At 38.1% G+C, this 16,823-nt stretch overlaps 1 protein-coding gene across 2 annotated transcripts in view; it reads left to right on the top strand.

Annotated features, from left to right (window-relative positions):
- The first annotated feature begins 5,536 nt into the window (after positions 1-5,536).
- Positions 5,537-16,823, top strand: part of rapgef5a (Rap guanine nucleotide exchange factor (GEF) 5a) — a 71,594-nt gene continuing 60,307 nt past the window's right edge. The window contains exons 1-2 of one of the 2 annotated variants that reach the window (XM_051873825.1): positions 5,537-6,252; positions 16,152-16,205. In XM_051873825.1, the coding sequence (XP_051729785.1) occupies positions 6,091-6,252; positions 16,152-16,205 (216 nt within the window). In that variant the 5' untranslated portion in view covers positions 5,537-6,090. The remainder of the gene's footprint in view (positions 6,253-16,151; positions 16,206-16,823) is intronic. The other variant, XM_051873824.1, reaches the window with a different exon arrangement.

Genomic DNA, 16,823 nt, shown 5'->3' with positions numbered 1-16,823 from the left:
TTCCCATTAAGATCCTTTAGGTCACAAATGATGAGTTTCAGACCATAATGAAGTCAGATCTAGTGTTATATTAGTGTCACTGAATTTTTATTAAATGGGACCTATAATGTCCCTTTTCACAAGATGTAATATCAGTCTCTGGTGTCCCCAGAATGTGTCTGAAGTTTCAGCTCAAAATACCCCACAGATCATTTATTATAGCTTGTCAAATTTGGGTGTGAGCAAACACACGCCGTTTTTGTGTGTGTCCCTTTAAATGCAAATGAGCTGCTGCTCCCGGCCCACTGTCCAGAAGAGGGCGGAGCTTTAACAGCTCACGCTTCGGTTGCTCAACACCAACAAAGCTGGAGAATCTCACGCAGCCAAAGTGAGGATTGTCAGTAACGGTGTTCCTTACATTGTTCAAACCTTTGTTGCGTGTTCTCAGGGGCAGGGTTTATGTAAATTTTAGGGTTTGTGATGTCACTAACCAAGGAAGAAGCTCAATGTAGTCCTTAAAAAGCGATATCTGTAAAAGAAAATTTCTCCCTTTGCATTGAACTTTGAGCGTCGTAACTTTGCAGATGTTGTTTATGCTCAAAATTACACACTAACTAAAGTTAAAAAAGTGAAATCATAATCAAGGACCCCTTTAATAGTTTGAATTAGTTTCTATTTTTTATATTTTCCTTTTTTCATTTTAATTTCACTCAAAGTTTTAGTAATTTTGTCATGTTTTTAATTAGTTTTCATTTTTTTAATGGCTAGTTTTATAAATAAATTTTTATTTCAGGTTTAATTTTAGCTATTTTTGGTACAGTTTGTTGTACTTAATAAAATGCGATATGATTTCTTGGCAACAAGCTGAAATAAAATTAGTTTAAGTTTTTTATGTTTTATTAACTATTACATGGTTTTAGTTTAAGTATAATAACCCTGATCAGATATGATTGCGAGTTTGCAGTGGATTGTCAAACACTTGATGAGGCTTTTTGACTGGAGATCAAAGCCGGAGATCAAGTTCAACATCCAGAGCATCTCCATACAGTGGTGGTCAGAATTATTGGCACCCTTGGTAAATATGATCAAAGATGACTATAAAAATAAATCTGCATTGTTTATCCTTTTGATCTTTAATTCAATAAGAAGTTCCAATCAACTAAAGATGTTACAAATCTGCCTGGAAGAGGACGTGTGTCTAAATCATCCTAATGCACGGTGAGGAGGAAAGTTTGTGGCCAAAGACTCTCCAAGGATCACAGCTGGAGAATTGCAGAGATTAGTTGAGTCTTGAGTCTCAGAAAGCCTAAAAAAAATGATCAAACAGCACCTACATCCCCACAAGTTGTTTGGGAGGGTTTCAAGAAAAATCCTCTGCTCTCATCTAGAAACAATCTCCAGCATATTTAGTTGTCAGACAAGACTGGAACTTCAAACGGGACCGGCTTCTATGGTCAGATGAAACTAAAAAAAGAGCTTTTTTGCAGCAAACCCACCAGATGGGTTTGGTGCACACATGGATAAAAAGTACCCCATGCCCACGGTTAAATATACTGCTGGATCTTTAATGGTGTGGGCCTATTTTTTTGCTGGAGGTCCTGGACATCTTATTCAGATACATGGTATCATGGATTCTATCAAATACCAACAGATAAAAAAACAAAACCTGTCCGCTTCTGCTAGAAATCTTATAATGGGCCGTGGTTGGATCTTCCATCAGGACAATGATCCAAAACAAACATCAAAACCAACACAAAAATGTGTCACTGAGCACAAAATGAAGCTTCTGCCATGGCCGTCCCAGTCCCCTGACTTGAACCCTAAAGAAAATGAGTGGAGTGAACTGAAGAGAAGAAGCACCAACATGGAGCTGGGAATCTGAAGGATCTGGAGAGATTCTGCATGAAGGAATGATCTCTGATCTCTTGTCAGGTGTTCTCCAAACTCATCAGGCATTATAGGTGAAGACTCAGAGCTGTTATCTTGGCAAAAGGAGGTTGCAAAAAGTATTGAATAAAAGGGTTCCAATAATTGTGGCCAATGTGTTTTGGAGAAAAACATTTATTTCATAATGTGATTTTCCCCCCACTTTCAATTCTTTTCTTTCAATGAAAGGTTAGTTTTTTGCTAATTTTATGAATTAAAGATCAAAAGGATAAACAATGCAGATTTATTTTTATAGTCATCTTTGATCATATTTACCAAGGGTGCCAATAATTCTGACCACCACTGTATATCCCAATGGTAACAATTCTTTTTCCAATTTTTTCCAGAATTCCTTTTTTTGATTCTTAAAGAACTTTTATTTCACACTGTCATCCTTTATGTTCCAAATTCTCATAGAATTTTCAGTAGAATCCTGTATATATTCCTTTTTTTATCCCTTTTTTTTTACATCCATGTCATCAGATACTTAATCGCTGTCTCCCTCTGCAGATCTTCAAGACTGAACACCTGCTTTGAATGTGCTGCCCAGCTTCCCATGTGGGGTTCTTGTCATCTAACACCTCTGTGTTTCACCTGAAATTAGAGCACAGAGAGACACACCCACAACACACACATCACCCAATGAACTCCACTGGGACGCACACACACACACACACACGTGTCCTCCAGGCATATGCTCTATTCAGCCGTATAGAGGTGATCTTTCATTTTGACAGATCATCAGCTATTCTTTCATGCGAGATGTAGAGATACTGGTTTGCCGAGCACGACCATTTGCTTTTAACAACTTCATACAGTCGACAGTGAGAAACAGTCCTCTGCTTTGCTGCTGAATCTCCTCTTAGATTAGACAACGTCTTTTTTCCAAAGTCGTGCTTGTGGATTTTGAAAGGTTTGCTTAATTTTAAAGCAAACCTTTCAAATCCTTTCATAAATCTGGCTGAAGGGGGCGGCACTGTTTCTGGCCCATCATGCATTTGTGAGCAGTGGGGACGCCTGCCAACCTGTGTCATGCTGGCAGTGGGTGTTAATGGATAACAACCTCAGGCGTCCACCATCAAATACATGCCAAAGCACCCGAAACAACCTGTGTAAAATCAAAGACCTACTTCTGATCTGACCTCAACAGAAAAAAAAATGCCTCAACATAGAAATAAATATTTGTAACTGACAAAACAAAATCTATCATACTATAGCAATAACTCCATTACACAATGCAGGAGAAATGCTATGTGTTTTGTACAGAATCAGGGACTATGAACACCAGTCATAAGAGACAAACAACCTGATCAATACTTTAACATGCCGTAATGTACCGTCCCAAGAAACAGCACAGACCTGAAAATCAAATCAGCTTTATTGATGTGAACTGCTGAACATTGATATTGATTTCACACTGATTCATTTATTCAGACATATGGGTCATAGAAAGACTGCGTCCTTAGATGCTAAGGACGGATCTGTGTCCTTTTGAATGTGTAATAATACAGTCATTTTGGTGCAGAGTTAATATAAAACTGACCCACTGATCATTTAGAAGATTTAACTGGGTTTCAGTTTATTACACATTAAAGAAACACAAAACAATGAGCCATACAAAACAATATTTATAAGCTCTGCTGAAAGATTGTTAATGTTAACACATTTAATTGAATAGTTAACCCTGCATTTATAACTCAAATCTAAAGATCAGAGATGATACAAATGCAATAAAATTCTCCGTGATTGTTAACACGTGTGTGTAGAGGAAGTCTGATATTTATTGTGGGCCAGTCAGTAAGAGGTTAAATGATTCTGAGTGTCTCATTGATCTAGACCAGCTGGGAAAAATCGTTTTTGGCTCGACTGTGTCTCTTAGAAAACACAGGGTAAGAATTATATAAAAGGGGGTTATTTGAGGCCACCAAATCAGTAAACTGCAGCACAAAATAATATTAATTACAACAACACACTGATCAATGGATTTTTAGTGCTTAAGTTCCAGATCAGAATGAAAGATGTGACAGATGTTTCCGGTACATGTGCTATCTTTTAGTGCAGATTTATCCTTAGTTTTTTTTAGGTTTTAATGAAGACAATATTTGGCCCATTTATCTTTTACTCACGTAAACACCATGGTTACACATGCAAATGTGAGTATATTTGACAAAATTGTCCCTCAAAGTTAAATCGGACAAAACCTCCCTTTTCAGTTGGATAAAAAGATTAATGGATAAACTTTTTTTTTTTTTTTCATTACTAAATAACTTTTTTTATATCATTCATTATTATTTGTCTACATTATTTATAATTAGCATTACATGAAAATAATGCAACCCATGAGGGATGTCATGTAAGGCTGAGTTGTCATAGGTCAATCACTGCAAACTACTGTATTTAAACAGTACTTGACATGCATCAAATTATTTGATTGGTCTGATGATTTGCTAAGGTGGTCAGGACAAAATCCCTGACATGCCAATTACTTTTTAAATGTTATATGTACAGGTATTATACAGCTTTTGATCATCTAAAAGTAAGGTATCATGAATGATATTGTGATGTGGAAAATGTTGAGATTTGCAAAATAATCTCATTAATTTATTAAAAAATCTTTTATCTCCCACATCAGCTAATGGCCCAATTTATGACCATATAGGATATATACAAGGTTCAGTCATGAAACTCTAGATGGCACAGGCTGACAGGTCCTTAACTCAATCTGCTTACAATCACATCATTCTCTATAGGGCACAGCTGATTGGTTCCTGCTGTATCAGTAGCCAATGAGCTTGCGTGCTCAACCTTCAAATACTTGATCAGAATTTGCTGTAGCAGTTTGCAGCATGCTTTCAGAAACCCCCCACCTTCCCCAGCTCCACCTGTATAGATCTGCTACGGGTAATTAATCTACGCTATTTTGTACAGCAGCAGCATGTCTTAATTGCTCAATTGTGTATCAATAGCAAGTCCTGTATTCCTCAAATATACATTAAAGGCAATGATGGTTCTTATTTACAATATTTCTATTATCATTGAGAGACACTCACATGCCTTAATGCACATTTAAAGGGTGACTCTAGATGGTGCAGGCTGAACACCAGCTCAGTATTGGCTGAAGCTGATCACGTTAAGACGCATGTGTGTGATGCTGACATAGGAGCCGGCCAATAATAGTCGCCATTCTGACGTAGAACCTGGAAGCGCTGGACATAAACAACGTAGCAGAATGACACAGAAGAGAAGACATTGTTGAATAAATTCGTTATTTTTGTTGTGTTTTGGCGCACAAAAAGTATTCTCTTCGCCTCATAACATTAAGGGTGAACTACTGCAGGTACGTTGACAATTTTAACAATGTCTTTAGTACCTTTCTGGACCTTGAAAGTGGTTGCTAAATTAGACAGCTATTGGATTTCATCAAAAATATCTTAATTTGTGTTTTGAAGATGAACAAAGGTCTTACGGGTGTGGAGCAACATGAGGGTGAGTAATTAATGACAGAATTTTCATTTTTGGGTGAACTAACCCTTTAATTATCAGTTAAAATGACGCATAAAATTGCCATTTAAAAAGTACAATTCCTGACAGCTGGTCATGAGGAATGCCACACATTGCCAAATTTCTCTGTCTTAAAGGCTTGGTTTTGGTGACATATTTCCAGACAAAATGATAAAGACCACAAACAGAGCAGTTTGGAAAAATATAGTTTAATGTCGATTTGAAAATTGGCCCTAAGTTCTCAGTGTGTCACATGTCTCATCATGTCTCATTTAGTAAGGTAAACGGGTTTTAACTTCAGAAGCGATTATCCTCAGAAGTTAGCTACAACCTCCCTTTAGGCATGTTCCTACATGATTCTTATGTAAAGTAAATATAATGCATTTTATTCCAAGTTTTCTTTTTAGGTGCATGTTTCATATTAATGCAGAAGTGTGACTATTGAATGTCCTATTTGGACAGCGATGTGAGTGCTGAATGTATTTGTATGTGAGCGTGTGTGTCGTGTGTGTGTGTGTGAGCGTGAGCGCGCGCGGGTGTGAGTGTGATCGCTGGGTGGAGCAGCAGTGTACGGCAGGTCTTGTCTCCTCTCTCGGTTGAGCGGCTCATTGCGGCGGCTGGAGATCCATCGAGCGGCGGCGGAATGTTGCTCCGGTGTCCGTGTGCGTGAAGAGCAGGTGAAGGATGATGATGGAGGAATCCGACAGCATCCCCTGCACCGCGGAGGACGGACTCCTATCGAGCTGGAGATGGAACAGAACCGCTAGGGATCAGGTCCAGATCAAGCAGAAGATCAGAGATCTGCCTGGATTATTAAAACACGGACTGAACCTGCGCAAAAAAAGCGTGAGTTACCAATGCATGATGAAGGATGTGTTTCATCATCAATACACCACCCATATCCACCATCACTGATATTATAATATGCATGAACAACCTGGCGTTATGAGAAAATGTGATTGATGCGTCTTGTCAATGCTTTAATGCGTTAATACAAATGTCATTGATTATGAAGGAGAGGCTGTAATGTTTTTTTTTCAGTCGTGGTATCTAAGGCAACAGAGATCCACATACACACACACAGGTACACAAACACACACCGGCTGTAACTTCGTAACATGAAAAAGGAAAATGTTCTGCGGTTCGTATTTGCTGAATTTGATTAATATTCTTTGCAATATTGCACCCTTATACAAGTTACCATGGAAACCATAGTTTCAGCCAAAGTATATGATAAATTAATATGGGATGTCATTTTTGTTTAATTTCTTTTCACATTGGTGGCTCGTACCAATTTAACACAATTTTACTGTGTAAACAATAACAGGCAGAAACTGGTTACCATAGTAAATGTTGTAATGACAGAAAGATTTTTTTAAAGGCTGCATATGTCAATGATGGTGTTTACAAAAAAAAAAAAAAAGATTTTTTTTGGACATGATGCTATGGTATGACTGTGGTATTTAGACACTGTGTACCATGTAAATACCATGCTGTATCTTGTAAGAGTGAACTGTAGGAAAATTGCTGATAGGCTATTTGTTGTATGAATATTGTTCTGCGGTTGTATAAAATATGCAATATTGTCGGAATATTGCATAGTGTTGTATTTTTAAAGGTTGTTGTTATTATTTAAAAAATTCTCACTTTACAAAGGTTCTATTATGACATCATACTGCAAGTGCCTATGATTCTAATTAGAACCTTTATTTTTTAAGAGTGACCATGTAAACATGGTATTCAAGTACAGTGATCATTAGGAACCACGGTATCAGATACCATAGTACCATCACAGTAGGTTTTTGTGGACTGTAAGGAAAGAGCTGATATATATTCTGTTTATACACTCCTGGCATGACAGAGGGGCTATTCAGCGCTTCAGAGGGTTGAAGACAGGAATTGTTTTGCTGGTTTGTGTGTGTGTGGGTGAATATCTCTCATTTGTATAAGGCTTGATTAATCGTGAGGATGAGAGGAAAATCCACAGTGATCAATGAAGACTTTTGTAACTCTAACATTTCAGAAATGTAGCTTTTCAGTTATATTCAGTACCTTAAGTTGTTGTTTAAAGTCAGCATAAACATCACTTGGTTCTTCAGGGTTTCATCTCTCTGTCTCTGATGTGTTTTACCGTGAGGGTTCTTACGCCTCCGAACAGAATGTTTGGTTCGGGCTCATTTGACTCAAGTCATGCGCCCCAGGGTGATTAGAGAATTAAAAAATGAAAGCCTCATTAGCACTAAATGAGAAACAAATATTACACTCGTGACATTTGTTTCATTGTGTGCTGCACTGACAGCAGCTACTGGAGCGTCAGTTTGTAAAATACCTGTAGAACAATGAGCAAAAAATAAAGCTTTCTTGACGGCTTGAACAGCTGATGCTATAGGAAAACCTTTTAGAGTCCCAATAACGGCAAATGAGAACCTTTTTGGTTAAGGTTTCTGTTGTGATATGCACTGTAAACCCTAATGTGGTCATTAATAAAGCGATCAAGTTATTATAACATAACATTACTTAAATACCACGTTTTGACAGCATAACTCAAACAAGTTTAATGAACTTCTTTGGCAATATAAGTGACCAGGGCCTAAAATTAACACTCGCCAAACTCCAAATGTGAGTAAAAATCGTTGTTGGCGAGTATATGAAACGGTGCCAATCTCCAGTTGGCCGGTAACATTTTTATGAATTCTAACAATGCAAAATTGTGAGAACATGAAACATGAATGACGCTTGGGACAGTTGACGGAGCAGTGCTGCATCTTCACAAAAGTTTAAGCCTTGCCAAATTAAATACTCAAGCTCAAGAAGATGCGAAAAGGAACTCAATTCATTACTCGAGTGCTGTGTGTTAATACTGAATTGAGCTCTCTTTCACATCTTTTTGTGCATAGTCAGTTATGTCTTAAATGAACATAAAAGACAACGTAAAACTTAAAAGAAAACACATGTGTAACACATGTGATCCATGCGTTAGCTCTTAAAGTGACAGCAGCCTAATTTACCTGCTGCTGTCTGTGTTTGTAACATTAAAGAACAATCACTTATTGTTCTTGACTGAATAACTTTTGTAACTTTAATAAGGATTAATCTATGTTTCATGGCAGGTGTGGCAGGTGTGGCAAAAAGATCTGTAAGCGAAATTTTGAAGTAGAAAAACTGAAATAGTATTTTCTTGTAAAACATTCTCCAATAATCTTTATTTTATTTACTCATATTAAAGGATTAGTTCACTTATAATTTATGTCTTTCTTTCTTCAGTAGAAAAGAAATTAAGGTTTTTGAGGAAAACATTCCAGGATTTTTCTCCATATAGTGGACTTCACTGGGGTTCAACAGGTTGAAGGTCCAAATGTCAGTTTCAGTGCAGCTTCAAAGAGCTCTACATGATCCCAGACGAGGAATAAGGGTCTTATCTAGAGAAACGATCGGCCATTTTGATTAATAAAAAAATAAAAGCGTGGCGCATCACAGAGCAGTGCAAGACGAGCATTTGTGGTTAAAAAGTATATACATATTTTGTTTAGAAAATGACCGATTGATTCACTAGATAAGACCCTTATTCCTCATCTGGGATCATGTAGAGCTCTTTGAAGATGCATTGAAATTGCAATTTGGACCTTCGACCTGTTGATCCGCTAAAGTTCAATAAATGTAGAAAAATCCTGGAATGTTTTCCTCAAAAACCTTAATTTCTTTTCGACTGAAGAAAAAAAACCATAAACATCTTGGATGACATGGGGGTGAGTAAATTATCAGGAAATTTTAATTTTGAAGTGAACTAATCCTTTAACTTTGAAAAAAACCAAAACATTTTTTACAGTGTTTGATACTTTATATGATAGTATTTTTTTTTCTTAAGATGCTATAAGAAAATGTTTTTGGTTCTAGATTTGAACAGGGTTCTTCTCTGAGTTGCTACAAAGAATCACTGAAGAACCTTTTTTAATAGTACACTTTTTTTTCATTGAAAAAAAAATTGACATTTTGAAGTGAAAAGACTAAAATAGCATCTTCTTGTAAAACACACTCAAATAATCTTTGTTTTCAACTTCGAAAAATCAAGTGCTCTCGAGCTGTGAGCTCAAAGGGACCCTCTTGTGCTTTTCAGGACAAATTATATGAAAGAAAAATCACGTTAGATGTCAGTAATATCTCAGCTGTTTCTCCATGATAACATTAAATGAAGAGCTTCTCAGATGTTTCTCCTGAGAAAAAAAAGATCTCAGTTATGTCTTGTCTAGTGTCTGCAATCAAAAAATCTCAACATGAACACTTCCAATCAAATTTTTCCAAGATCAAACTAATTTTATTCATTTTTAATCTTTAATATCATAGCTCTGTACTATTACAGAATGTCAGCTATGGTCTCATGTCTTTGGAAAAAAACATTAATTCCACACTGAGAAGTCTTGCGCTCTATGAAAGAGCTGCCTTTGAGCAATCGGGTTTATGTGCTGGATTATTCTCAGATGGGGCGACAGACGCTCGTCTCTGCCTTCAACAGGGCGATTCAGAAGCGGCAGTGGTGATGTGACATCTCATGTGGAATTCTCCACAATTCTCTGATGGAAAAACTGCACTTAATGACATAGTCCTCATGCTGCTAAGTGGATGTGTGTGTGTGAGCGTCTCTGGATGTAATGAAATCTTAACGAGAAAGACAAGGCTTGTTTGATGTCTCCATCTTGCAGTGCACTCATCCAGAGCGACAGATTTATCCGCAAGCCATGCAAGAGAGAGGTGTGTGTGTGTGTGTGTGTGTGTGTGTGTGTGTGCTCTAATCTGAGAGTAATCCATTTCTGACACATAATGACACACAGACTCACTGCACTCTGGATCAGCACTAGTGAGTCAGGATGCTTTCTATGCATACTTTCCTGTGTTTTGTTTCCCGTCTGTTCTCTTTCCCTCTCTTCATCGTACCTTCTGTATACCATTTCTCCTCTGTCTTCCTCTTCAGTCCCTCTCCTTCATGCATTTGTAAATCCTCTCCCTCATTTCTCTCTCTAGAATGTTGCTTCTCAGTGCGGGTGAATAAAAGTGTTTGTGAGTGTTTGTGCGATGCAGAACTAAACTGTGCACATTTTCCTCAGGAAATGTAAAATTGAAGTGTTTGCATAATTCATCACCACGATCCTAGCGTGCTATGAGTGGTTGTCAGGGTGTTGCTAGGGGGCACTAGAGGGTTGCTAGGGAGTTTCTCAGTTTTTTTGTGAGAGTTCTGGGAAGTTACTAGGTTGTTAGCTTGTTGCTGGGGTGTTTTGGGTGGTTGCTAGGGTGTTTTTTGGAGGGGGTGTATTCTGTCAAGGCAAGTTTATTATATAGCACATTTCATACACAGTGGTAACTCAAAGTGCTTTACATAGACATGATAAAGAGAAAGAAAAATAAAATGCACAGAAATCTTTTCATGAATACAGAATAAAACATATATTTAAAAAATACAGTTCATTCAGTAAAGAGCAGCGCAGTGCTCAGTCAAGGACAGTAGTTTTCTATGCATGGATGTCCAGGGTGGTTGCTAGGGTGTCCTAGGTGGTTGCCAGGGTGTCCTCGGGGGTGCTAGGGTGTTGTAGGTGTTCTAAGTGGATGCTAGGGTGTCCTGGGTGGTTGCTAGGGTGTTTGTGTTCTAATTAGTTGCTGGGGTGTTTGTGTTCTAATTGGTTGCTAGGGTGTTCTAGGTCTAAGTGGTTGGGGGGGTGTTTTCGCGTTCTAATTGGTTGCTAGGGTTCTAGGTGTTCTAAGTGGTTGCTAGGGTGTTCTATGTGTTCTAATTGGTTGCTGGGGTGATCATGTTCTAATTGGTTGCTAGGGTGTTCTATGTGTTTTAATTGGTTGCTAGGGTGTTCTATGTGTTCTTATTGGTTGCTGGGGTGTTATATGTGTTTTAATTGGTTGCTAGGGTGTTCTATGTGTTCTTATTGGTTGCTGGGGTGTCCTGGGTGGTTGCTGGGGTGTTTGTTTTCTAATTGGTTGCTAGGGTGCTCTGTGTGTTCTAATTGATTGCTAGGGTGTTCTATGTGTTCTGATTGGTTGCTGGGGTGATCATGTTCTAAGTGGTTGCTAGGGTGTTCTATGTGTTTTTATTGGTTGCTGGGGTGTTCTATGTGTTTTAATTGGTTGCTAGGGTGTTCTATGTGTTCTTATTGGTTGCTGGGGTGTTATATGTGTTTTAATTGGTTGCTAGGGTGTTCTATGTGTTCTTATTGGTTGCTGGGGTGTCCTGGGTGGTTGCTGGGGTGTTTGTTTTCTAATTGGTTGCTAGGGTGCTCTGTGTGTTCTAATTGATTGCTAGGGTGTTCTATGTGTTCTGATTGGTTGCTGGGGTGATCATGTTCTAAGTGGTTGCTAGGGTGTTCTATGTGTTTTTATTGGTTGCTGGGGTGTTCTATGTGTTTTAATTGGTTGCTAGGGTGTTCTATGTGTTCTTATTGGTTGTTGGGGTGTCCTGGGTGGTTACTGGGGTTTTTTATTTTCTAATTGGTTGCTAGGGTGTTCTGTGTGTTCTAATTGGTTGCTGGGGTTATCATGTTCTAATTGGTTGCTAGGGTGTTCTATGTGTTTTAATTGGTTGCTAGGGTGTTCTATGTGTTCTTATTGGTTGCTGGGGTGTCCTGGGTGGTTGCTGGGGTGTTTGTTTTCTAATTGGTTACTAGGGTGCTCTGTGTGTTCTAAGTGGTTGCTAGGGTGTTCTATGTGTTCTAATTGGTTGCTGGGGTGATCATGTTCTAATTGGTTGCTAGGGTGTTCTATGTGTTTTTATTGGTTGCTGGGGTGTTCTATGTGTTTTAATTGGTTGCTAGGGTGTTCTATGTGTTCTTATTGGTTGCTGGGGTGTCCTGGGTGGTTGCTGGGGTGTTTGTTTTCTAATTGGTTGCTAGGGTGTTCTGTGTGTTCTAATTGGTTGCTGGGGTTATCATGTTCTAATTGGTTGCTAGGGTGTTCTATGTGTTTTAATTGGTTGCTAGGGTGTTCTATGTGTTCTTATTGGTTTCTGGGGTGTCCTGGGTGGTTGCTGGGGTGTTTGTTTTTTTAATTGGTTGCTAGGGTGCTCTGTGTGTTCTAAGTGGTTGCTAGAGTGTTCTATGTGTTCTAATTGGTTGCTAGGGTGTTCTATGTGTTTTAATTGGTTGATAGGGTGTTCTATGTGTTTTTATTGGTTGCTGGGGTGTTCTATGTGTTTTTATTGGTTGCTGGGGTGTTCTATGTGTTTTAATTGGTTGCTGGGGTGTTCTATGTCTTCTTATTGGTTGCTGGGGTGTCCTGGGTGGTTGCTGGGGTGTTTGTTTTCTAATTGGTTGCTAAGGTGTTCTGTGTGTTCTAATTGGTTGCTGGGGTGTTCTATGTGTTTTAATTGGTTGCTAGGGTGTTCTGTGTGTTCTTATTGGTTGCTGGGGTGTCCTGGGTGGTTGCTGGGGTGTTTGTTTTCTAATTGGTTGCTAGGGCGTTCTGTGTGTTCTAATTGGTTGTTGGGTTGATCATGTTCTAATTGATTGCTAGGGTGTTCTAAGTGTTTTAATTGGTTGCTAGGGTGTTCTATGTCTTCTTATTTGTTTGCTGGGGTGTCCTGGGTGGTTGCTGGGGTGTTTGTTTTCTAATTGATTGCTAGGATGTTCTGTGTGTTCTAATTGGTTGCTGGGGTGCCCTGGGTGGTTGCTGGGGTGTTTGTGTTCTAATTGGTTGCTAGGGTGTTCTAGGTGTTCTAATTGGTTGCTAGGGTGTTCTGTGTGTTCTTATTGGTTGCTAGGGTGTTCTGTGTGTTCTAATTGGTTGCTAGGGTGTTCTGTGTGTTCTAATTGGTTGCTGGGGTGGTCTGGGTGGTTGCTGGGGTGCTCGTGTTCTAATTGGTTGCTAGGGTGTTCTATGTGTTCTAATTGGTTGCTGGGGTGGTGTGGGTGTTCTAATTGGTTGCTGGGGTGTCCTGGGTGGTTGCTGGGGTGTTTGTGTTCTAATTGGTTGCTGGGATGTTCTGGGTGATTGCTAGGGTGGTCTACGTGTTCTAATTGTTGGCTAGGGTGTTCTCTGTGTTCTAATTGGTTGCTGGGATGATCTGGGTGGTTGCTAAGTGGTTACTTGGGTGTTGCTATGTGTTTTCCTGGGTAGGTCATTGCAAAGTGATTGCATAAAAAGTCTTTAGTAAATTAACAGCACACCTCTCCACATTTTTAGAAAAATCATTTGTGTCTGGAGCAGAAATGGTGTGGGACGAGTTATGCACAAAAGATTAATACTTAAGGATAAGGGTTTGTTCAAATGACATTGAGAAGATGGGATCATTTTGTGATTTATGAGCCGCAAAGGATAAGAAAGGTGATTTCATCGAAAGATTTTAGGTATGCGTGAAGGACAAGAATGTATTTTTTCTGTGCCTTTTTTTAATCTAAAAAACCTTTTCCACCTCGTGTTTTTGCTTATCTCCGTGGCCTGTCTGCTCCATTTCCTATCCGACCCAAACAGAGTTCAGCTCCCAGATCTCCAACAGCAGCCCACAGCAAATCAATACAGTAAATCTGATACACACGCCGTCTTCAGAGCACAGTCAAAACAAAGCCAACAAGCGTACGAACGGCCCCTGGAGAGACCCGTCTGCAGAAAGACAAGCGCTTGCTGATAGCAGTCTGTCTGTGGACACCTGCAGGTCAGCTCGCGTCACGGCCGATACCATCATCACAGGCATTCTCTGAAGTTTCAAACAATATTCAGCCGAATGAACAGATGAATCTATTTCTATTTTTTAGAGTTCTTTGATGTTGAACATGATAGCAGAATGGTAATGTCGTTTGTATTTTGTATCTTCCTGATCTGAACGGCCTGGTTTGAGTGTTTGTGAAAACTGTTGGGAAAGATGAATTTGTGGTTGAACAAACCTCTAACACTGAGTACTGGAGTGAAGTGTGTGCATTGTCCTGCAGTGTTTGAATGATTCCTCAAATCTCTTGATTTTTTGAGGAGAGGTGTGCTGTTACTTTACCAAGCACTTAGATTTGTGATTTCCGACTGATGGATTGTAAAACAGGCTAAAGAATCCCATACACTTACATAGATATATATTTTTTGAATATTTCACACTAATTTATTGTGCTACATACAATTAACTTAAATAAGAATGTACACACATGTAGAAGAGAATAATGACCATGCAATCTAAATTATCTTTCTGTATTCTGCTCTTGTATAATAGGACAATGGAGACACAAGATAAAAGATCGGCTTGTAAAAGAATATAAGAAACACAGAAGAACGAATGTGGGCCACTCCAGACAGATAAAACTCATTCTGATCAAAGTTCTGATCGTTATAATGAGGATCAAAGTCTTTGTTCCAGCTCTGTCCGCTGATCCGGCTCTTCCTCATTTTTAAGGATCTCTCGAAATGAAGGCCCGACACTGAGAGTTTGTCCAAATAAAACCTAACAAGCCTTCTTTCTAACAGAGCGTCACTTTACTGAAGCCCGTTCCAGGCTGACATGATCACAAGGCTGCACATCTTTAATATAAACTTATGTCATGCTGAGAGAGCATTATTAAGTAGAAGTGAAATGTCATTAAGTCCTTCATGTCATACACTGTGCCTCTGAAGTTTTGTTAGTCGTGAAGTTAAGCATCCACAAACAAAATTGCAATTACCCTGGATCAATGTTATTTTAGAGTTATTTAAATACTATTATAATTTTTATTAATATTTAGTGCTGTCAAATTGATTAATCACATCTAACATAGAGTGTATATATATATATATATATATATATATATATATATATATATGCATATACTGTATACACACTTATATTTACAAACTTTTATGTTAGATGCGATTTGACAGCACTATTAATATTTTATTAAAAAATAATAATAATTTTTTATTTTTTTATTATTTTTAATATTTATTTTTATTTTTTATATTTTTAATTTTAGTAATTTTATGTGCTTTTGTCATTTTTATTTGTTTTTTTATTATTTCTATTTAGCCTTAATTTATGTTTATTTCCATTTTAATTTTAGTAATTTGTATTATTTATAACATATTATTTATAATCTTTTTATTTATAATCTATTTATAAATTATTTATCATTTTATTTAAGTTAGTTGCCAAGGGAACATTTCTAATTTTGAAGTTTTTCATCTAATATTTTTATTTTATTTTATTTTTGTTATTTAATTTATTTTATTTCAATTAACGAAAATGGTTTAGGGACACATTACCATGTTTTTTTGGCTGTCTATTATGGCAATAGCATGTTTTTTTGCATATGAAACATCATATTGCAGTATTCTTTCGCGTACCATGGAGTTAACATGATGGTATACGCATGTGGAAGTCATTTAGTACAATAGAATATATCAAAATACCCAAAAGTTTGACCCCATTCACCTTTCAATGCACAGCCAAAGGTTACCACACAATTTGCATGATGTATCATTGTGCAGTGTCAAAACCAAACATGAACAAAGATGTATCAAGTTGTATGACACAACATCAAAGGCACATCATGACATCCAGAAACAGGGCAGAATGTCACTTTTGAGATGTGATTAGCTTGTAAAATCGCATCTCTGTGACTCTATCTGCAGCGCTTTTCATGTGAAGGTCACGTCAGCGCATGATGTCCTGCTGTTTGAAAGACCGTCTGCAGGAGATTCAGAACATAATGTTCATAATGTTCATGTGTGGTTGTGTTGAGTTTAACCTATTTGTTTTTGAATTGAGACTTCTCGTTTCTCTCTTTTTGATTGTGTAGCAGTCACCTGACACCATCCCGGGACCAAGCACCGGCGTCACACCCAAACCCAAGGTAAGAAACCACATCCTAAAGCTGACAGGTGAGGAGCTGGTACAGTTTTCCAGGGTCCACCCTGAATATTATTGAATCATATCCCATATGAAAGAAAAATGTTTCTCCTAAGACAGCAATGAGATTAAATGGAGTGCAAAAGGAGACCTTAAATTTCCTTTGGGAGTTTCAGAAGATATGTGTCAGACTGAAGTCAGAGATCTCGATATGAACTCAAATATTTTATATACTATTATAGTAGCTTTTTTTTTTTTTGCTAGTTTTTTTGTATATAGCTTCAAATTATTTTGCGTCTCTCTCTCACACATGATGTTGGTGGTGTGAGTTCTGTGAAGTTAATCTGTGGATCTTCTCATTTGATCCTTCTCGTCTCGTTAGTATCTCTGAAGCTGTTTTAATCCGTGTTTGAGCTCTGCTAAATGCTCGAGCTGACGTCTAATCGCCCGTGTGCAGCGCTGATGGGGCGTGTGTGTGAAAGAACATACATCAGATACGGGATCAAACACACGAACCAGACAATGCCACGAACCCCAGAAGCCCCTCTAAAGGGTCTTCTGCTTTTTTATAGATCGTCACATAACAATGAAAAAGTTATGAATATAGATGATTATCACTGAC

Source organism: Ctenopharyngodon idella, chromosome 19, assembly GCF_019924925.1.
Source record: "Ctenopharyngodon idella isolate HZGC_01 chromosome 19, HZGC01, whole genome shotgun sequence".
Lineage (NCBI taxonomy): Eukaryota > Metazoa > Chordata > Actinopteri > Cypriniformes > Xenocyprididae > Ctenopharyngodon > Ctenopharyngodon idella.
The sequence above is the reverse complement of the archived record's forward strand: the minus strand, read 5'-3'. Positions and strand labels throughout refer to the sequence as shown.